General features: G+C 42.9%; 1 protein-coding gene across 3 annotated transcripts in view; it reads left to right on the forward strand.

The window, feature by feature from the left end:
- Window positions 1-790: 790 nt before the first annotated feature.
- RREB1 (ras responsive element binding protein 1) overlaps window positions 791-22,728 on the forward strand; it is a 73,366-nt gene continuing 51,428 nt past the window's right edge. For 2 of the 3 annotated variants that reach the window (XM_009326464.1, XM_009326466.1), the window contains exons 1-4: window positions 5,575-5,649; window positions 7,061-7,258; window positions 11,889-11,978; window positions 13,337-13,500. In XM_009326464.1, the coding sequence (XP_009324739.1) occupies window positions 5,644-5,649; window positions 7,061-7,258; window positions 11,889-11,978; window positions 13,337-13,500 (458 nt within the window). In that variant the 5' untranslated portion in view covers window positions 5,575-5,643. Of the gene's footprint in view, window positions 887-5,529; window positions 5,650-7,055; window positions 7,259-11,888; window positions 11,979-13,336; window positions 13,501-22,728 lie in introns of those variants that run through there. The other variant, XM_009326465.1, reaches the window with a different exon arrangement.

The following is a 22,728-nucleotide window of genomic DNA, read 5'->3' on the forward strand; positions in this document are numbered from 1 at the left end:
TTGTTTGCTTAAGGCATTAACTAAGTTCAAATTCTGGTATACTTTATGGAGAGATGCTTTTGGTCATCTGAGCCAAAGTCCTGAGGACCATTAGTGGTCCATAGGTCATCAGAAGGTGATTTTCAAAACCTACATAAAAACTAAATGCACACGCGTGTCCCATCATGCACACAAGGAAATAAAACAGGAGGAGTAAATATGTTTGAATATTTAAAATTTAGCCTAACTGTTAAATGTTGTAGCAACAGTATACAAAATAATCTGGAAATACGGGGGTCATCTTGTTCTTGTTTGGTGCTTCTTCCCCTGCCCCACCCCCAAAACAGAAGGTGGTCCCTCGCTCAGTTTTAAGGCACGGCCATGAGCATGTTTATTCTGTGGCTGGGTGTATCTGTGTACATGTTAGGTAAGAAAAGGCATATGGATGTTGTGGATTTGTAGTTAATTTTAGGAAGCAAAGTATTAACGTGCACTAACACAGGTAAAACAATTGTATAGCTCAGAGAGTTCATTGCAAGAGGAGCAGCAGTCTGTCTTTTGGTGCTCAGAGAGTACCTTTCAAGAGATGTTGCTCCTTTTGGTTGTTGTCTTTTAGGGTTGGTTTTCTTTGGTTTTGTTTTTCCCTAGAGGAAAACAGGTGCAAGTTTGAAACCTTTGGGGTAACATTCTTAGTTTTTACCAAATGCTAAGTGAAAGAACGACCACCAGATACTCCCATGCCACTGTCTTTCTTTTTATGCTTGTCTTCCTTTCCCCATAGGCTGCTCTGTACTGGTGCTCCAGCAGTGGTGACAGTGAGGTGACGCTGCCAGTATAATTCTCTACCGCTGGGGTGCCAAGTCAGCACCGACACTTCAGTAGCAAGGGCAGAGTTGGTATTAAAAAGGTCAGTCGGGAAAACTTTTTTCGTTTGGTTTTCCTTTGCCTTGAGGCAGTGCTTTGAATAGCATTAACCCTTTTTTCTTCCCACAAGATGCCTTTTCACCCACTTTCCTTCCTGCCAGCTTTGATGCAAAATCATGTTCAAAATGTAGTGCAGGTGACTGTGCGCATCTCTTGGGGTGGGAGTGACCATTGGTGCTTGGGAGTGTCGCCATGTGCTCTGGGAGTAAAATCTGCTCCTCTGTGTAGAAGCTTAGTAAGAGACTAGTGCATCAGAAACTGATTGGAGCACAGCGTAGCGATTCTTAGGTATTATAATCGCAAGGGTAAACAGTAAACTTTTGTTTATTCAAATGCAGTATCCCTCTTTGAAGTTCTGTTCTTGTCTAAATTTGTATACTAGAAGGTCTGGCCTTCATTTAAATGATCCTTGGGTTTTTTTCTACCACTTAGAAAAAAAAACAGTGGGAAAGCCTTGAATAAGCTAATAGCGTTGCTAAGATGGAAATGATGAAGAAGGCTCAGGATTCCTGTTTGGGCCTCATGAGAAAAAGTGGTTTGAAATGCATGCGTGGGGGGGTGCACATTCCTAAAACTGTCATTTGTTTCCCCTGTTTTCTCCTCCTCCCCGTGTTCTGTATTACGTACTACGGCATGTTTAATGAAACCAATAAAAGTATTTGGCTGAGAGTGTTAATCTTTCCCTGGCCCAATTAGTGCATGGCTTCTACTTTAACGTTAATGTGGATTTTTTTCAGAAGGCAGAACAATGAGCAGCTTTGTGCTACACACCAGGTTTCCCCCCTCCTTGCCTGTATTGTGTGTTTCTTCCTATCTATTCCAAAGGGAGAGCTCATGTGCAAAGACAGTGGAGCAGTCTGGAGCAGAGACTTGTACCAGCTCCCAGGGGTGAGGACGTGCTGCTCCGTGCTTGTGTAGCTGCCTCTCAACGGCAAGTCAAGTGACTGTGACTCTGAAGACTCATAATTTCTCCTTTCTTCTTCCTTCCCCTGTGGCCTGTGTTCTCCTTTTCGCTTCGTCCATGATGCTCTTCACCACAAGGAGAAGCAGCTGTGACTGTTGAGAGTGGTCTTAAAACAAGAAAATTAAATACAAATAAATACACATAAGTGAAGGGGGGAAGTAACTGTTGATGGGCTCAGCTTTAACATACAGTGGAGTCACACTTTATCCCAAAGGAGGAAATAGGTCTAGCAAGTGTCTTCCTGTACAGACTGAATGGGAAGCAACAAGGCTTTTTTCTTTTTTTTTTAGCTCTCTGCTTTCTCAGTGACTCTCCCATTAGCTGGTTATGTGGGGCATCAGGGGTGGGCCTCTGTCAGAAGCAGGAGCTAAAGGCCCCTCAGATTTCTCTGTGGGATCGAAGTTGCCCCAGTTTCATGGTTTCAGCAACGTCATCAAGTGGAGGGGACACGGTCCTGCAGAAGAGCTAGGTCTCTTAGAGTGGCCGTGCAAAGAGGGCTGCTGCGTTGCTTTGTTTGGTTCCTCCCCCGCCCCACATGTGCTAGCACTCTCGCTCTGTTGCTTGCTCTCTGCTTGTCCTCCTTTTCACAGAGGATGACTGTGACACTGGGGGGTTTCTTCAAAGTAGAAGATGACTTGAATGCTTGTGACCACTTCCCTGTTTCCTAGAGGCTTTGGTCCGATGTTGAATGCAACCTGAGGCTGCAGTTTGCCAGCATATTTCCTGTTTGTCCTCTTTCCTGGAGGTCTTTGTTTTCTTTTGGGGAGAGGGAGGAAGAAGGCTCCATCAGCACGACCTCCAGGCAGGGGCATTTTGTGTGAGCTGAGAAGGCTTGTAGTCCTGAAGGCAGCATGACATAAGGGCATCCATGCTGGTTGCTGCCTGTCTGATTCCCTGAGTTTCGTAGGTGCTGTGGAAAAAAAAACCCGCTTCCCCATTCTCAGTGATGCATTTATTTAAAGGAAAAAAAAAGGCAAAAAAAAGGCTGCAAGAGAAATCTCTCAGTGTGCTCCTGCCTAAAGGCACTCTGCCATGGGTTTTCCCACAGGAAGGAGTGATTTGGCCCAGTATTCTTATTGTTTCTATATCCTATTGCTAATAGAAAGTTATGCTTCTGAAATCGGTGTGTGCTGCTCATGCAGTTGTCTTTGTTTCAGTGGTGCATTTTTTGCTTCATGCAAGAGAGTGGAAAATACATACGTGAATAAAAGCATGCAACAATAATACCTATTTTTGCAGAAATTAAGTTGCGATCTTTCAACTGCTTCCAAAATAGGAAATTTTTAATGTACGGAAAACGGTTTTAAAAACAACATCTGTGACTATACATCTTTCTTTGCGTTAGCAGGAAGATACTTAGATTCAGAAATAAAATAACTGTTTGTTCATAGAAATTATGAAAGGCGTTCATCGAAATTATGAAATAGCACAATACATAGTTTTCCTCCCGAAAGAAGAACAGAGAGCAAGCTGGCAGGTGTTTCTAAACCAGGAGGTATGTTTGTTAACGTGTGCATGTATGCCTGCCTCTTCTCTTTGTTATGAACATTTCCCATTTTCACTGTTGCTAAAAGCAGCACTAGGAATTCTGACTCAGTTCTCTGGGAAGTTCCTCAGCTATCTTAAAGTTACCTTGGCCAACACAGGAGTCTTCACAGTTACTCAAGAGATTGACTTATTCCCGGAGGTATCAGTGGTGATATTGATGTCTTAGGTATTGTCTGAAAGAGGAATGAATAGATCTACTTTGGAAGGAAGAGTTGTTCTGTTCGGTTGGGGTTTTTTTTAAGGGCTAAAGCACTTATTTGCATTGTTTTAACAGAAAACCCTGCAAATAATTTAAACTGGTCCTTATTTTTGGTGGTACTAAGCAGATAACAGCAAGCAACTTAGAAGATTTAGGCCAGTCTCGAAACTACTCTTGTGCTTATTCTATTCAAAATTAAGTCAGCTACCACGTAGTGGTTAAAAAAGATAGAGGGGGGGGGAAATTACTGTGTTGCTCTTGAATGAGATGGACCTTTTTAAAAAAACAAATAAAATAACAGAAAAGTTATAACAGTTAAGGACAAACAAAATAAAGGCAAACAAATAAACAGTTCCCACAATTACTGGAGAAAATACAGAAGGACGGGTGCTTGGCCTCACCTTGGATCAAGAAATCCCTGTGTCGCAGGGACCACTAGTGTTTTCTTAGCAGAAAAGTACAAAAATTACTAGGGAAGAGTTACCTTGAGTTGTTCAGGATAGCATAAAAATAGTCTTTTTGTCTGTTTTTGAAGGTGCAAATTGAAAACAGTGTTTGTTAAAAAGTTGATGTTATCCAGAGCCTTAGACACTGGGTTTAGTCGGGTCCTAGGTTTTGTCACTAGACTGAGCTGGCTTGCTATGTCAAATCATCTGTGTGCCGCTCCTAAGAGGGTCGGCGGTTAAACGTAGGAAGCTTGAATCTGCTGCTTTGTCTGGCATTGCGTGAAATGAGGAACTGCTTGACACAAGCCGGGCCCTTTCTCTTTGTCTGCCTTTTTGCGTACGCTCTAAAATGTCAGTAGTTGGGATAATGTAGTCATTTATTGTTTGCAAATGCTGTTCAAACAGCATTTGAAGATGTGTTACGTGACTGATTTGCATGTCATCCTTGATAATATGTTTTTTAAAAGGAAGAAACCCTGTTGAGTTAGCCGCGGTTTGAGGCCGATGGTCTCTGCTTTCTGAAAAATGGAAAACCTGTACTAAGTTTGCTGGATGCAGTTTGTAAATCTGAGATGACGAAATGTCCACAGTGTGTTCATTTCTATAATGAAATAAGTACTTTGCTTGTAAGGTTATAAAGGTGTATTTCTTCATTAAAAATGTATCAGTAGTTTTCCATATCACAAATAACCTTTTCCAGAGGCTATCGCCATGGGTGCCGAGGGCAGAGAACTCCTCTCTTTCTCATGCGTCGACCATTCCCTGTCACCTCTAAAAATGATGTTTAAATGCCCTGTCATTCTCCAGCCAGAACAGGCATCCTTCCTGAAACCCCAACGATAAGCATGTTAAGTTTGTGGTTTCAGAAAGGGGTGTGGAGAAATTCTGTCGGCACATACGATGGTTGCTTATGTCCTCAACTCAACTGGAAACCTTGGGCAGTGGGTGTGAGGAATGTGCCAAATGGTCCCAGAAACCTCAGTAGTCATTTCACCACTGCTAGAAAGAAGAAAAAGGTCACCGTGAAGTCACGTATTGGTGTAAATCTTAATCCTCCATGAAGAGAAGGGTCGAGGAGTGTGTGTATGAAATTGAATTACTTAAATTCTCTATCTGCAGAATATTCTTCCAACTTCTTAACCAAATGTTACAACTGTCAGTAATAGGCTAGCTTGCTCTCTCCCTCCTCCTTTTTTAGCTGGCTGAATACTGGGGAGCAAGCCGGTGATGGTTTTCTCTCTTCGTTTGCCCAGGTTTCACCACTGGCAGAGGCAGCACCTCCCAGCCCAGTGCCCAGCCACTCGTGGGAGTGGGTGCTTGGCTGCACTGGCACTGTTTACATGCTTCTGTCATCAGACCTACATACCGGTCAGGGGAGCTCTCAAACTAAGGGGCTGTAGTCTTATTTTGCTAAAATGGCTTCCAGAAAAACTTACTCCCTTTCTCGTTTTCCCTTCTCCCTCACATAGTGCTAGAGGGTGCTGCTGAAGAAGACGCTGAAGAGCCAGACGCTACTATACATACTACACTAAGTGAGGAGACCAGCAACCAAGAAGAGAGCCACAGTCAATCAGGGGATAAAAATGAAGGTAACTGGTCTGACTAGCTCTGTGTGACTCTGTAAATTAGGGCATTGATTAAGGCTTGTAGAAACATTTCTTACCCATCCATACCCCTTATCTGTGTGAAGAGTGTAAGATACTCTTTTTGATATTGAGTATTGATCTTGAGATGATGATACATTGAGCAGAAGCACTGGTGCATGTTTCTTTCCCCATCCCTAACCTTTATCTGTCTGAAAAGTATAAAATAGGTTGAGCAGAAGCATGGGCACATAAATACTCGACTACCGCTGCAGGCTTCCAAACTAAGCTTTCTTGGCTCCCAGTAACTTGGCACCACATTACTTAGCCTCAAAAAAACCACCTGTTTGTAATGCTCAAACTTATCTTCCAAAGACAGTATTATGCAGAGATCAAATGTTCACAGACAAACATGTTCCTCCTTGTTCACCCTCACATCCTCTTGTGTTACAGTGACTTTCTCACAACACACATTAAGATTCTGTGCTCTCCATCAGAGGTGACAGAGCAATAGACTTGCAGGGAGTTCCTGTTTGTCTGGGAGACTGCTTTTGCGGGGAAGGAGTGTTTAATTTGAAAACATTTTCCTTTTCAAACTTGTAAAGAGGAAAGTGGAAGGCCTTACCTATGTGTTTGACATGTCTGTATGTTAAGAAACCAGAGGTGAGATTTTAGGTGTGTTTTGAATTTGGTATCTGAGACAGGAGCATCCCTGCTACATACAGAATGTGATGGAGAAGTCTCTATCTGAACAGCTTTAGCTGTGGCATTAGTCATGGATGTAACACATGTGCTCCATGGACTAATATGGCTTCATAGACCAAAAAGAAAAAAATCTACATAGATGCCAGCTGTGGCAGTAAAGAGGCATTTGGGGGGATTTGGGGTTTTGGTTTGGTTGGATTTTTGCTAATTTAGCTTATTCCATATACAGAGCTGGCTTAAGCTATGCTAGAAAGAGAACCCAGTGCCCTACACTGTGTTACTAATGCCTTAATTGTGCAGTTCTGCTCAAAACACGTGCTTGCTTGAATGATTGTGCTTGCCAGAGCGTGCATTCATCAGTACTGCTCTACTAGTTCATGGTGATCACAAGGTACTATGAATAATACCATTTTACAGCAAGAGACTTTAAGGTAAATCACTCTATAAGTCCCATACTGAATTAAGGTTGAAAATTAAGATAACATGAATGTCCTATTAGAAGGAATGTACACCTCGTCCTATGCGTTCCAATATGAGAAATTTTTCCTGTTACAAGAACTCCAATTATTATGGGCTGTTGCCTGTGCTCCATGATGATCCAGCAGAGTGTGATGCGAGTTACAGGCAGCTGAAAATACTGTGGGTTTTTTTTTTTTTTTTTCAGATGGCCTAGCAACTCCTATGTGTGTTTTTGTTTTTAATTCCAGAGCAGCAGCTGGAAAGCTTAAACAGCTACAAGGTATCACCAAGTTCACCAAACAGTTTGGACGGAGCAGACTTGTCCTCCATTGATGCCATGATGTCAGCAGTGATGAATGTGGGGAAGATTGCTGAAAATGGCGGGAACTCTCAAAATGTCAAATCCCCCTCAAAGTCTCCTGCGCCAAATCGGATTGGCAGGAGGAACCAGGTATGTAAACCCAAATGCAGGGAGGGTGAAGGTGAGACAAGCAGCTGCATGGGAAGTGATAAGACATATAATTATGTTTCTTTGATCATTTTGCCTTTTTTCACCTCAGTGGGTATTTCTTGCCTCTGCCATTGCTCCTCTGTGTGTTTTCTGGTGGGTCTTCAGAACATGACTTTAGAAAACTGGGAATCGAAGAGGTCCACTTGCTTGGATTCACATGTAAAAACATTTGAGCATGAGGTCCGACGTCATGCAGTGGTGAGCTGGTCTAGCAGCTCACCACTGAGCAGTGGCAAAGCCACCTAAGGATTGCTGCTTCTTCCCCGCTGCATCTCTCCTCCAGGCTCTTGCATTTGCATAATCTGTTGAGGCACCAGTTCATTTCATGAAACTAGGAGAAAAGAAGTAGCTCAGAGAGGAGCTCAGAGCAGTGTGGCAGGGGGCTTGGCTTCGCCACTGTCTGGGACTCCTCATGAGGTGTGCAGCTGTCCCCGGGAAGATCAAAGTGATTTAAGGTTAAAGGTGGTGCTAGAACGAAACATCCATCAGGACCCTCAGTTCACACATGTGGAGTGTAAGGTGCCCTTACTTAATTGTTAATAAAATTATGAAGAGCTATTGCAGAATGCTTTGTACAAATCTTGCGGAGCAAATATATGTAGCTTTTATCAGTTTTTTTCCATTTACCAGTTGATGGCACCAGTTGATAGCAATATTGATCTAAACAAGTGAAAGGAGAGAGTCATATCAGTTAAAGCTGTGATTATTTATATCCATGTTTTTCTCCTGCTGAGCTAAGCCCTACCAGTGAAGGTGCTGCAGAACAGCAAGAAATACCCCAAATCACTGTGTCCGTTTGACTTCAGAGCTTGTAGTGAGGCACAGAGAATTTGCAAAGCAATCAAGATGTAACAGGGACCAGAAAGGTTGAGAGGCATGACTCATGTGATGTTCCTATAGTAGTTTATTAATAGCTTGCCGAGTAGCTGCCCAGTTGACAGACTTATGACTTGTCTTGGATTTTTTTGCTTGAAAGGAGTTAAAAGCCATTAACTGTAAATGAACATTCTTAAATGAAGAGCCTGGACAGTATACTGGCAACTGTGTTTGTGGGATTGTATTGTGTAGTACCTGGCTTTAAGGTTTATTTGCAGTATTCCCACTTAGGGGCTGCCCTGATTCCTTGATTTCATCATGTCAAGTAAGGCACTGGAGTTCAGACTAGTCTCAGTGGCGGTGCTATTACACAGCTGTCTGCTGGTACACCATGTGGTTTGGCTTCAGGGAGGTTTATTAGCGTTAGTGACCTTTATTCCACCTGATATTTCGATGGGCATTGAATCAAAGGAAGCTCGAGAGTAAATGTGACAGGATTAAGAGGGATTCTTACAGCATAAAAATAAACAAATACATTGAAAACATAGTAAATAGCCTATTTGTTTTTAGGCTGAAAGATCATTATCGCCAGAGGGGCAAATGGCTACATTACTGAGAAAATAGAAGCGAGATGTGAAATATTAAGTGGGTATCAATCTGGTTAGCAACCTCTAATACAACGAATTTCCACTTTCAGTGTAGCAGAATGAAAGCACTGAATTGTTTCAGTGTGTGGCAGCACACAGATCTCAGATTCTGGTCAGAATGTGCCCCTTATTATAATTTCAAGGATAATAACAGTTAGCTAGTTTTCTGGGTCTGACTGCTGTTTCCCATGAGTTGGCAGCGAAACATTTTGCCCTGAACCTTTGTTCCAAAGTCTGTGGTTCTCTTTATAATGCTGACTTTATCTTGGCTTTAGTCTACTCATAGTCTAATAAACATGTTCTCACACCAAGCAGCATCCATTTTAACTTCTCATTTGCTTTGCTCTTGGAGAAAATAAAAAAGCCTGACAAAGGTATTTCTTGAGCTGGAGAAAAACAAGTAGACCTAATGCACAACTCCAAAAGCATTTGCCATCAGTTGAATGCTGAGCAGTCACGTCAGGTTGACTTACTAAAGGGAGAGTAGCTAACAAATTAGCTGCTAATTTTATCTTTCAGTTCAGGAAGTGTGTTTTCACCAGTCTGACTCCGGTGGGGTAGCTGAGTGCTATGTTTTAAATTTGTGAGAGGGGGTGCTTTTACAGTAGGGATGCTAATGTTTTTTGGTCTGGATTGGGTCAGTCAACAGCATTCCTGTTGTAGCTACACTGGGTTTGCCTGAGCTGTGTTACGGTATGCGGCATGTACCCTGTGTGACCACTGGAGAAAGTTTGGGTTTTAGTTAATAATAAACCCCAGATTCAACACTAAACAGCTCTGGCTGAGCTATAGTGTGTTTCTGATCTTTGCTTCAAGGTGAACCAGTAATTACTCTACCTTCTGTTAATTTGCTGATTCGAAGAGCAGGCAGTCTAGAAAGCAGGCTTTGAAACAATCAAGTGCATCACGTAGAACGGGGGGGGCAAAAAAAAAAAAGTAGGTTGATAATTTCACAGAAATACTCTGGGGATTAAACGCCATCTAAACTGTCAGCACAGCTGCAGAGTTTTTCCTCACGGCACAGTGTGTTTGTTCTCTGCCCTGAGCCAACTTTAACAGGGTTGCAGTATAATTGGGGCTGAACATTACTCCACAGACAGGTTGCATATAGCAAAATTAAAGTTGTATAAGTAGGATGGAATGTGCGTACGCAAATTGTATGTTTGTATATAAAAAGGGGGGGGGGGCACTGGGATAGTGCATTTTAATTTTCTTGGGGTGTTCAGACTTCAGCATGGCAGCCTTGCTTGCTTGCTTTCTAATGTTTTGTGAATAATAGTATGTTAGGCCTTAGCCTGTGTGCATGGCCTACAGTGTTTAGCTTTAGGATAGAGAGCCCTGAAATACAGTTAGAAAAAGATGTACAAGAGAAATGGTAGGGAGGAGTGGGAGAACCTAATCCTTGCAGTTCTGATACTTTTAGAACTGAGGTCACAAGTTTTGTTTACTTCAGGCAAAATGGGAAAGCAGCTCTTCATCCAAATCCACAGGTCACTGAACTTAATAGAAAATTATCATGGCCCTATTTTTGAAAACACAGTGTTAGATTTTTAATAGGGGACTCTCCAGAATGGTTCCCCAAATCATGTAAGAGGGGATATTCCTTTACTGAGACCAAAAAAAACTTTTCTCTAACACTGTGTCAGCACCTTTCCTCCTAACATGCCAGAGAATTTGTCACAGAGGCTTGGGTTAGTCATTCTCAGTGTTTTCCACAAATGCTTGTGTCTGACGATCTGGAAATGGTTGCTTCCGAGTTGATGACTTTTGGGACAGCCATGGGGGAAAAGAGCTGTGTGGAGAGAGGAAATGAACAGATACACTCGTACCCATCAACTCCCTCCCAACTGAAGAGCTACTGAGGGTGGGTTTTCTTTTTCGCTTGTTTTCGTGGTTTTACTAATGATACTTAAAACAGCCAGCAAAGAGGTTCAGTAGAACACGTCCTTTTGGCATAAATATTGTACTTTTCCATCGGTTATGCAGAGGTGGTTTTTGTACTCTCTTGTCACCAGAAGTGTAAGTAACAGGCGGTGGATCTGCCTAGCTGGTGAAGATTTACATCATTCTACAGAAGAATGAGTTTTAATTTTCAGTACTAGACCATCTTCCTTCTAACATACAGGCATTGGTGCAGAAGCCGCGCCTGGGCTTCTTAGTGAGGTGGTGAAAGTACCCTTTATGTCATGCAGTAGCCATCCTTGCAGACAATTCAGGCAAACGCCTTTGGTTCCTGCGAGAGTGCCATTTCATCCTTGGCTGAAAGAGTGGCTGCTTTGCTCAGTGTCTCAAGGGCATACTTAAATCAGGCTGAGCTCTCGGGCCAGCTCTATTGTTTGTACTCATGGTTTGACCATGGTTACTCCTGATTCTCACCTGGGTGGAGAATAATGTGTGTTCATAATGTGTTCTTTTTGAGTCACGTACACTCCTGCATTGTCACCTCTTTCTCGCTGTGATCTCATCAGATCTTGCAAGCTTCAGAAGGGTTGGGCCTGACCGGTGTGCCTGGATGGGATGCTTCCAGGAGAAACACAGGATGCTAAGGGAAATGGTGTTGGTGATTCAGTAAATGCTGCTCTTCCTTCTGAGTCAGCCATGGAGCAGAACATACAGCCCTTAGAAAAGGGCACCCTTTTCTCGATGGCTAGTGCCTTGCCGTCGAGATGGGGTGGGAAACCTGAAGTCCCGATGACTTGTGCTTATTAAAGATCTTTTGGGAAGATTAGTGGCATTTGCCCACATATTCTGGCGGTGTTCCAGTAATTACTTTCTGCTCACCTAAATTCTTCCTGGCTGTTTGAGCTGGTCGCAATAATTGCCTTCACTTCCTGTCCTAAACTGCTACTGCTGAGTATCCGTGTGCTGTTAAAACAGCTGCTGTACTTCTGCGGTAGTTGAAATGGCCCCTATTTATAAATTCAGAAGTTTCTGAAACTTCCCTGAGGGATCTGTCAGGATGATAAATGTATACATGCAAGTTGTTCTGTTACCAGTGGCCTTTTGTACTTAGGATAGATTATATTTTTTCCATCCCCAGCAGTAACAGCTTTCAAGTTCTTTTATATCTCTATGCCATCTGATTTTTTTGTTTGTTTTGTTCACAGGAAACAAAAGAAGAGAAGTCTTCCTATACCTGTCCTCTGTGTGAAAAGATTTGCACTACACAGCACCAGCTAACTATGCACATTCGTCAGGTACGCAGAGTTGATTTCTCAGGCTCTTGATTTCTTACTGTTAAGAGTGTCTGGTTTGCCAGTGTGCGTTTTGCAATGGTGAAAAACATTTCCATGTGCAAACCAGAAATGCTTCATTATAACTTTATTCAATTGTTTCGCTTTTATTTTAGCCTTCCCCTTGTATTTTCTTTAAAAAAACAAAACCACAAACCCAACCCTGAGGTGGGTAATATTCCTCCCTTCCTTCCCCAACACTCCCCCCCTGCAGTGGCTCAATCAAGGATGTATGTCCTGTTCTGCATAGCTTAAGGTATCCCAAGGATCCAGAAAACCACTTCCATCATGGGGCATAAGTCCTGTTTTCTTATCCTGTTTGAGTACAGATTCCTTTACTGGTCATGCAAATTAAGAAGCAGGAAGACACAATTTTAAATCCTCTCAGCGTAGAAGAGCCTCTCAGACGTTCACAGGTTATAGCAATTTTGGGAGGCAGAATTAAAAATACACTTTTTCAATGGATGATGCACTTCTATGTCAGCTACAGGCCTCTTCTTGCTCCTCTTGAAATATATGCATACTTTATAGGGATGTTTGGCCTTTTCTATGTCAGAAGGTTCTGCTTTGGATGCTAAGATTGTGGTTTACCACTGTGAGTCCACTAGCTACTTATTACTTCAGTTTTCCCTCCTGTACTGTAACTGTTACTTTTTTTTTTTCCTTACTCTCCTGGGTTGTTTTTTTTTGGTATGTGAAGAAATCTTCAAGTCTCTGAATGCAAGTAAGAAAGAGTGGTACATATAACACGGTAGCTAATGGCCATATTTTGACTCTGTAACGCATTCTTATGGCCATAGAAGTCTGCGTGTGCACTCAGAAGCAATTTACTTCCATTTTCTTACTACGCAGTCAGTTTGAAATTAATATCTTTAAAGAGTATTTGTTTTTAAGTGTCTTTCTTCTGCCATGAAGTTCGTAATTACATCCTTTTTCTGTTTTCCCCCTTACCACTCACCCAACCCCAAGCCACTGCACAGCTTAAAGTATCTCAAGGTACCCTTTGTCTGATGGGTTGTTGCTGGATCCCTTTCTGTCCCCTTCAGCTGCACACCTAGCAGAAATGCTGCATGTGGTAGGCATTGAAGGCTGTATGAAACAGCTACTTGTGCTGGTGCATCAAGGAGTTAAAAATGAAGGGTGGGGGTGGAGTTGAGGGGGGAGGGCTGGGGAGGAGAGGTATATACAGGGCACACCTTAATATAAGGTATTGTGCCGAGTGGCTCTTCAAAGCTGCTTATAAGATGTTTATAGTTCTCGCTAATATTTTACTTGCACTTCAGAAGGGGCATTCAATGAAAAAAAATCATTGCTTTCTCTAGCATAACACTGACACTGGAGGGACAGACCATTCCTGCAGCATCTGTGGAAAGTCTCTGAGCTCAGCGAGCTCCCTTGATCGCCACATGCTGGTGCACTCAGGTGAAAGGCCTTATAAATGTTCAGTATGTGGACAGTCCTTCACCACCAATGGAAACATGCACAGGTGAGTGCTGATCATGACCCAGGAGTTTGGAAAGGTTTACAGGATAGGGGGATGTTTTGTTTACTTGGAAGGACTAGCAAGCTGACTAAAGACACTTACTTGGGCAGAAAATGTTGTGAACTGTCTGCGATCTACAAGTATGGCACGACACACACACACACGACAACTACTATGATGCTTAAGTTGTGGCGGGAAGTCAGAATTGAGAAAGTTCTTCTAGCTCTCTTCACATATTATCAAGAGTTGTTACAGATATCCAGAAGTATTTTTTTTTGTTTTTATTAGTAGTAGTATTATTTTAACAAATGGGATGGATTTTTCTGAGAGGACAAAAATATATAGCCAAGCTGTATAGGAGCTTCTAATTTTGTAGCTTCAGAGTCGTGGATGCAAGTGGTTGTATTGGAACATCTGTGGTGGTGTTGTATGTTATGTAGTTAGGTATCCAAGTGCCATGGTGAAGATGCCTCTTCAGAATAATTGATCTTGTTTTTAAATACAGACATCAGTACTTGCTTGTACTGTAGACAACTTACTGCACTATAGATCTGGGAAATTCTCTGTAACCCAAGTTGCCAAACGTATTTCATGTAGTTTCCTTCATAGGGATGTAGTAATATGTACAGTGGTCAACTCGGGGAACAAAATGTTAAATCACATGGATGTTCCTTCCCCTCTCTAATCCCCCGATTCAGTATTCATTTATTTGCATGGGTGGAACACCTCAGAGCTGATTAAGATTTCGTGAATTCCCACATAGCTTTAGTCCCCATATCAAAGAGTTTACAACCTACAAAGAAACTGCAAGACAGGTGGGGGAAAGGAATATAGCTTATAAGCAAAATGAGAAGAGTGATGGTTGCAGACTGATTCTGTGTGGGAGGGAAGAGATCTTGTTTCCTTGATTATTACCAGTCATTTTCCAAGCAGTGTGCTATAGGTGGAATGAAAGGGATGATTTTGGTGACAATAGGAAAGATAACGTAATGCTGCACAAAGGAAGCAATAGCTGCTTGCAGCTTTACCTTTTCTGTATCACATTGTCCAGGTTAAACAGTTACATGAAAACAGAGGAGAAACAGGAGGGAATGCAGTTGTAATTCCGTATTTATTATACTTACCAACTTATTATACTTCCAATCAACTTACACTTGAATTGGGGAGAGTTGGAGAGAGAGATGTAAAATGAGATGGGAAAGACACAAAGATGTTCAGAGGAGATACTGGCCTTGGGCATTGAATAAATCACACGTCTGACTCATCTGACCAGAGGTGTTGCGAGCCACATGTTTGCCAGACTGGGTCATTACTCTGTCTGCCATGAAGGAGGCAGGGCAGCTGCTGAGTTGCTGTCAGCACCCAAGGGTGAATTCCAGTGCTGGGACTCTGGGGTGGTCAGACACTTGTGTCCAGGTCCTTGGCCCAGGCTGCTTACTGAAGGACTGCTTGTGGGGTTTGTTTGGCTTTTTGCTCACTAGGCATCTCCTCGTCCTCTCCCAGAAGCAGGAAAGGGAGGCTTCCTCTGAGACTGGACTCCAGATGTTGATGTAGTCACCTTTGCTTATGCGGGTTTCCCTGTATAGCAACTCTTACCGTGCTTTAGTAGCAAATTTGCCAGAATTGCCAGGCTCAGTGACTTGCCCAAAAGAAGTAAGTGCAGATCAGAAACTTCCGATGAGAGGATTGTTTGGTTTTAATTTTTTCTCTTAACGAGATGTTGCTTGAAGTTACCAGGATGGAGTGCTGTATTTACTGACTGCACTAAGAAGGACCTAAGTTCATGCAAGGAAAATCTTGCTGTTAGAAGTTCTTTCCATCTGATAGGTTCCCGTCTGCTCTGTAAAACTCCTCCTTGTGTAGGCCCACGTCGCAGCAGCTCGGTGGGACGTTGCAGAAACCTGTTGCTGAGCTTGGTGGCACTGCAACAAGTGACACCAGACCCATGACAGGCAAGATCCTGAGCACACTGAAACAGGCTAGTTTTGCTAAAGGAGGGTTGTGGTTAGCAGGACTGTGGCACTGATTTTTTGCGGTGAGTAACCTTTTCTTGTTGCTGTAACAGACTATAATAGTGAATCCTGTTGCCGAAGTGGAAAGCATGAATGTGCAAGTAGGCGGGTGAAGATAAATGCAAAGTGAAATGAAATTTGTTATCTGGTGCTATGACACACTCACAAGGAAGATGTTCATTTTGCCCACTGGGTACCTCCTTCCGAAACAGGTATTTCTAGTCTAAGATGGTGTGAAGTAAATTCTTTCATAGGCATCTCAAACTTAGTGTAGCATCAGGTCCAATGGCCTGCCAGTGCTGTGGCTGAATGCTTCTCACATCACATTCAAAACTGCTTCTGCCTCAGGATCCCGGAGCGAGGACCTGCTTGCCAGGTCCTGCCTTGTGTGCAGCTCCCGCAGGCCTTGCTTGTGGTGGTGCCGTGTCTGTTCTTCCGCGCCAGCTGGATGATAATACAGGTCCATCTTTCTCTGCTTTTGTGCACAGTTCCTTTATTGTTTGCTATTTTTGGGCTACAGTATCTAAGTCGTGACAGATATAATCCCCAAACCAGCAAAGAATAAGATTTCTAACGTGCCCCTGGTAGCCAGCATGGTGGTATCCCTGGAGCATCGCACAGAGTGTGGGATCAGAGAGAGAAGTTGTAGGCTTAGCAGAAAGTTGTGAATGTGATGCTAAAGAATCAACATAGCTTGTGAAGGTCCTGCAGGAGCCTCCCCAAGTATTACTGCATTTACATCAAATAAGCTTGGTGCATGAGAGAGGAGTGAGGGAGACGTTAGTCTGCCAGTATCTGAATAGGAGGAAAAAATGTGTAGGTACATACTACATACATCCTCTCTTCTCTTTCTCCCCCTCTGCCTTGTTCTGGCTCTTATTTAACTCTATACTATTTTTTTAATCCAGACTTTTAAAAGACCTTTTAGGGGAAAAAGTCCAACAAAATGGTTTTGTCAAGGGAAATAATGTGCCATAGGAGTGCTTATTACTCTTCCAGCAGAGGATGAAATTTCTGATCCATTTTTCCACCTCGCAGCAGCCAGGTCATTAGACATTCAGCTGAGTAGAGGAGGGAAGGAGTTTTGGTTGCTTTTTTGGGTTAGAAAATATCGGTGTTTTTACACTCTCAAGTGCCCATCTTCTCCACAGAAAGTAATTTTTCTTCTCCCTCGCTTTATTAAGTGAAGGGAAGAAAAGACTTTCCAGAGCTCTTATTTGCAGTTCTTGCATGTGGGCAAAACTTTTTTGCAATAGCCAGACTTTTTGTGGAATGGGAACACTCTTTTCTGCCCATCTTTTCTCTGGGTAAGTCTAGCTGTGTTGGGGTGTTGCGTGTACTCCTTACCTGTTAAACTGATGCTGCCCTTCCTGACTCCCACAATACATGCAACACTTCATTTGTAAATGAGTCATAGACTCTCACATAAAGTCCAGTTTCTTTTTGTTGTGCTCCTTGGCTCCTTGTCAACAAGTCAAGTTGAATGGGCACAGCAGACAGGGGTGGAGGGGGAAGGTTCTCTTGTGCAGCACCATTCAGAAAAAGAGGTTAAAACCTGCTTCCTTTTCTGACCAGGGTGACTCTTGGCCAGGATTTTCAACAGGGAACCGTGAGCCTGGGGCATCTCCGAAAACTCTCTTACAGCTGCCAGGCTGCTCAGGAGTGTCCTGAGCCTCCTGTGGGGACAGTCGCTGTTGGAGAGAGCAAAGGTCTCTGGAGAGTGCTCAATGTCCAGCGTGAAAAGCTGATTTTCTCGTTCTCATTCCGAATGTGCCGTCAAGCTAACTGCCTCTGTATCAGTGCTGCTCCTACTGTTTGCGGAGGGTTGTTGCAATCTGGTACAATAACTGGGAGATCTGTTAGTGTCTGCTATCAGGAACAGGAATTGCTCTTGAGGAGGAGAGCTGAAGACGATGCTGAGTTTTTTACAGAGATTTCTTTTTGACCCGTACTGGCAAGAGCAAGTCTTCTTGGAAACAGCAAGCCTTCTAGCATCAGGGACTGATTTGGGGACTTGGGGGGTGTTTTCTTGGGGCTTTTTAGGAATTTGGAGGAAGGAGTTAGATCACAGTAATTTTGAGTTCAAAATTCCTGTAACTGGAATGGCACTGCAATGATCAGTACATAAGAAAATCTGCAATTTAGGGTATGCTAAGCCTCACAATTTTACACTAGAGACACAGACACTATGGTTTTCTCTCAGTCACAATAAATTAAAGTTGAATGTTCTCAGATCTCCAGCAGGAGCATAAACTATATGGAAGGAGGGTATGTGTGTGTATAAAGAGTTTTCTGTAGCTCCGAAAGAGCTGAGGATTCCCAAAGTAGTGTCTCCAATCAATAGATTGCAATTACTAAAGGCTTTCCAAAGGCTTTCCATCTGTATTGTCACGGTAGCTCTCTATGGAGTTTATCTACGAATAGTGCCAACTCTGAGGAGCACTTTTGGGTCTAGACTCTGCCACCAAATAGGAGGTTGCAAGCCTCTTGTTCCATCTCCACCACTGCATCTCCCCAAAATGCAGACAGAGGAGTTAGGCTGCTGCTGTGGGTTTTAGTGGTGGTGGTTTGTAAGCTTTAGCAAGGCACCTTGAGGTAGAGAAAAGACTTTGCTTGACTTACTGTGTTGCATTCCATTAGAACATGCATCAGGCTTCAGGGGGAAGGGCGATGCCTCCACTTGTGCCAAAAGGGTTTCCTTTGGGGGTAGGAGACTTTGCCAATGGCTCCTTTTCCATTTCTGTGACTGGGGATGGTCTGTGCCTATCACTTTAAAATCACATTTTCCTCCCTGCCAAAGACATGCTCTCCATGCAACTTGAAAATGTTAATAGGATATAAATGCCAGAAGGGAGGCGAGAAATGACCTTCCTGCCAGTTTCCAGGGGGTAGCTATTAAAGGCTCTGTGGCAAGTCTGAAAAGGCTAAAGGGATAATATATGTATTTCAGCCACAGCTTCTCCAGTTTGGTAAATGAAGCTGCAGTGTCCATGGCTGATGTTCACAAGGCTGTCCATATAAGTGCAGTAATGCAAACTAACTGAAGTGTTTCGTATGAAACCAAAACGTCACCTTCTTTCTCTCCTTCTGCTCCTTACTCCATACCTAGCAAAATTCTTCATAATGGATTTTTATTTACATCCTACTTAGGCACATGTAGGCTGTTTATGCATCATCTCAGGAACAGGTCTCAAAGTTTGGGGATTTTTTTTTTTTTTTGGCACATGTGAAACACCACATGCAACAACCACATGCAGAAGTCTTTGAAACTCAAATTGGAAGATCTGGATCGCAGAAGCTATGCTTTGAAGCATGCTTACAAAGGGTCCTATCAAAGAAGGTACTTCTTCTTTTAATTAAGAAGGCACTTTCATTCTCAATCTTATTTTCAGTGCTAGAGAATTTTCCCAAACTTCTCTTTTTAATGCACTGTGGAGAGACAAACAGCTGTTTTTGTTATCAGGGTATGGAACTATTCTGATGTTGAAATTAAGTCCTTTTTAAACAAGACTTTGTGTGTATGTTGCTGAATGAGTTTTTTGAGAAAGACAGAAAACGCACGTGCTGGAGGGTAACCTCCATCAAGCTAAAACCTTGACGTTTTAGCTGGCCATCTTCACTGGCAAATGAAGAGCGTATGCTTGGTGAAGGCTCTAAGTTACTGATTGGAAGATGAGTGTTGGATCCTGATAAAGGCACTGGGGTTGAGATGCATATGCTTTAATGATTTCCCCTCTCTCTTTAACGTGTTTCTTGGGCAGGCATGCGTACAGGCTGCCTGTGACTTTGCAAATATCCAGTAGGCAGAGTGTCCTCAAGATCTGGCTGAATCCATCCTCTCCCTGCATTCCACCTGTGAATTGCTCCTGTGTTATTTATGGCATTGGCCCGCTTCCAGTATGTTGTGTGTGCTTTGTAGGGTGCAGTGCAATAACAATGCCCAGCCTCTAAGTACAAATAGGATCTCTGCAGTCTAGCATGTGCAGTCTGGCATTTGCTTAAGATGGGAGTTTTTTGAAGCAGAGCACAGCCAAATGTGATGATGAGCTTTCTTTTTTCCAGAAGAGGAGAGGAACTGCCTTATTACAACAGGGTTTGGTTTCTGGTGGTTTGCAAAGCTGGCCAAGTGGAAATTCGGTGTTAAACATTGGGTAGCTTTGAAAAACTGAACCTACAAGATCTTGAAGCTAAAAACAAATAGCCAAGGAACTCGCCATGCTGAAAATGATTGACACTTCACGCGTGTGAAAAGGCCTTCTCTTACTGTCTTGCACAATAGAAACGTCTCTTTGGTCATCTCCTAAGGAGCTTTTATTTCAGTGTAGTAATTGGTAGGCAGTGCTCTTAAATAGGAAGAAGCAGGGTGTATTACAGGCTTTCAAATCCATTCCTTATACGTGGGGGATGATTTAACCACTGTCAGCATGCTAGTGAAAGATAAGCTTCAGCAAATGCAAGTGCCCTAATTCTTGAGCAGGGATAATGAACACAAAGGACTAATTTCTGCTTCTAGTAATTGATAACTGTAGTTGTAGGAGACATACTTGTTTTGGTTTTCTTAGCAATTAAAAAATGTTTCTTACATTTTCGCTAATACATTTTGTAAATAAGGATGGGGAAACAGGTGGAGAGAAGGGTTTTTTTGTCTTTCTCCTGTCAGCAGATATATCCAGAGTAAATGTTTGGTATTCTGCTGAGATCCCTGTGTTTTGAAGAAGATTAGAAAAGAAAGAAGGAAAGAAAAGGTCAGGCTTTTTCAACAACAGTATAGCAGCAAGAGTCTGTTTCTCTGTGTCTTTGATGAGAATTAGAAGACTACAGTATTTTTAATGGTCTCAGGTAGAAACTTTTGTCTGTCTCACTGTTGCTGAGTAGATTGGTCATCTTTTGTAAAGACTTTATGTAAACTTCTACTTAATTCACATGACGGCATAAATAGGGTGCTCCAAAAAACCCCTCCGTGGATATCTTCAGCGGTCGAGACTCTGAAGGAGCTCTTGTGCCACAGTACCTCTGTGAGCTGTAAGAGCCACAGAGATGAAAGGAGATGCCATGATTTCAGGCGTGTTACAAGCTGCTTGTAGCCTTGGACAGTATCCCCCTTCAGTTATCATTAAAGAACAGCAAAGGAAGTTAACACAAAAACATGAATGCTGAGATCTGATTAGAATCAAGCGAAGCAAGGAAGTGCAGAGTTAAGATTTATATGCTGACCTTAATTAGCTCCATTGTTCTTGAGAACCAAAGCGTACACAATGAGGAACGTTATACTTGCATCTCCAGAGCTCTTCAGTACCTAAACATAAGAAAGACGCCAGCGTGCATTTCAGTCCTAGATTTTGTGTGTGTTGCCTTTAAGTAATAGCTAAGTCGGATCCTGTACTTTGTAAGGTTGTCAATTTTTATGTTTTGCTTTTCTGCAGGCAAAAATAGGGGACACGCTGCTCTCAGTAAGTTTAGGTTTCTGGTGCGACTTGTGCCGAGGGGAAGGTGGTGCGACGTAGCAGAGTAATACCACCCTCCTCACGGGCAACAACATAAATCTCCGTATAACAGAGCGTATTGAGCGTAGCTTAGTGCTGCTTTGTTACCCATGTCACAGTTCAAATGAACACAAGCCACTTGACAGATTAGACTCTAGTCACAGAGCACATGGCAGCACGAGACCTTGATCTTTCCGCATAAGTACCCTTTCAGGAACATCACCTCCTCTGAAGGCTTAGTATTCTCAGGGATGTTACCTCCCCTTCTCACCTTGAAGAGCTACAAAATAAATACAAGCCTTAACTTAGCAAGTACTGGAAAATCCAGGTGATCTTTGCGGGGAGTTGAGGTGCTTTTAGTCCTTTGCTATAAGCCTGACATTAAGGTGATTCTTGCAGAGATGTTAGCTCCCAAGGTTAACAACGTGTTGTTTTGTTGGCATTTCGGTTCGTGGTTTGTCTTCTAGCTTGTACTTCGGTTGGGTGATTCTGTGTAGAAAATGCTGGTGGTGAGAAAGTTTGCTGGGAGAGTTTGTATGTTAAGGTAATCTTTGCTCAGCCTGTTGTGCATGCACGGCAGAAATACTTGCATCGCTTCTCTAATGAATGTGTGTTCACTCTGTTCCTCCTGTTGTCTGAAAAGACTCCTGGGCCAAGTATATGGCCCACGAGAATGAGGAAAAAGTCTCTCTCAAACTGCATTTGTGATTGCAGTTGTTCCACCTTTAATGTATGTCTTCCAGCTTTACCTTTTCTCCCCCCAGTATCTAACCTGCTCAACCTGTTCTAATTCAGCATGCTGGAACCAGCAAACTGCAGAACATACCCCCTCTCAGGGTCAGCAGGATTTTTCCTCTTTCTTTTCTCCCCCTTTTTAAAAATAGGCTATTCGTTAAGAGTAGATTGTCAGCATTTGGGGAAACTTCTCTAGCTGTAAAAAAAAACGATGAGGGGAATCTTGGTGTTCAGGCTTAGCCAGGGCCTTTCACTCGGGTTTTTGAGCCATGATGCTCACCTGCATGACGCACACAGCTTAGGCAAAGACACGGTCTATAAAGTAGTAGTGCCATTATACAACTGGTAAATAACACACAGTATGCAAATACTGCGTTCTGTTTCTTGAGGACATCTATAGATGTGCTGAGTTCTTTAAGCCTCTCTCTTAGCTGAAGTTTTCTAAACAGTCAGCGATCTTTTGGTAAATCCTCGGAGTCGGCTCTCCAGTCCTTCATGTGGAAAGATATCTTAAAACAGAGGAGGTGTACAACTTCTGTGTGGCTCATTTTTGACATCAAGCCACCTCAATGTGTTGTCTTGCTTGACAGTTTCAGACTGAGGGTAAAGAGAGTAAAGCAATCCATATTGCTTATGGGCTGCACCAAAATTAATTTCACTTGAGGGTGAAAGTTCCCAAACTCCTGCAAAGTAGCACAAGTCATGCGGGCACTTCTCTTTCCAGCTACTGCGCTTGACTAAACAGACACGTAACAAGACATGAAACCTTTTCCCAGTGCTTCTCTGCTCGACAGGGGAATGCTGTGAGATCACCGCTGGTGAGGAAGGAGGACCACATGTTCAGGAACAGGAGAGGAAATGGGCTGAGCACGTGAAACCTCTTTTGCTAGGATGCCGTCCTCAGTGCTGGGAAAAGTTTGCACAACTTGTGTGTGTGCAGTGATAACCCCTTGCTTCCTCGCCCCTCAAGTTACTTGGTGACTGCTGATACCAGGGTGATG

Source organism: Pygoscelis adeliae, unplaced genomic scaffold (assembly GCF_000699105.1).
Source record: "Pygoscelis adeliae isolate BGI_AS28 unplaced genomic scaffold, ASM69910v1 Scaffold186, whole genome shotgun sequence".
In the NCBI taxonomy this organism is placed as follows: Eukaryota; Metazoa; Chordata; class Aves; order Sphenisciformes; family Spheniscidae; genus Pygoscelis; species Pygoscelis adeliae.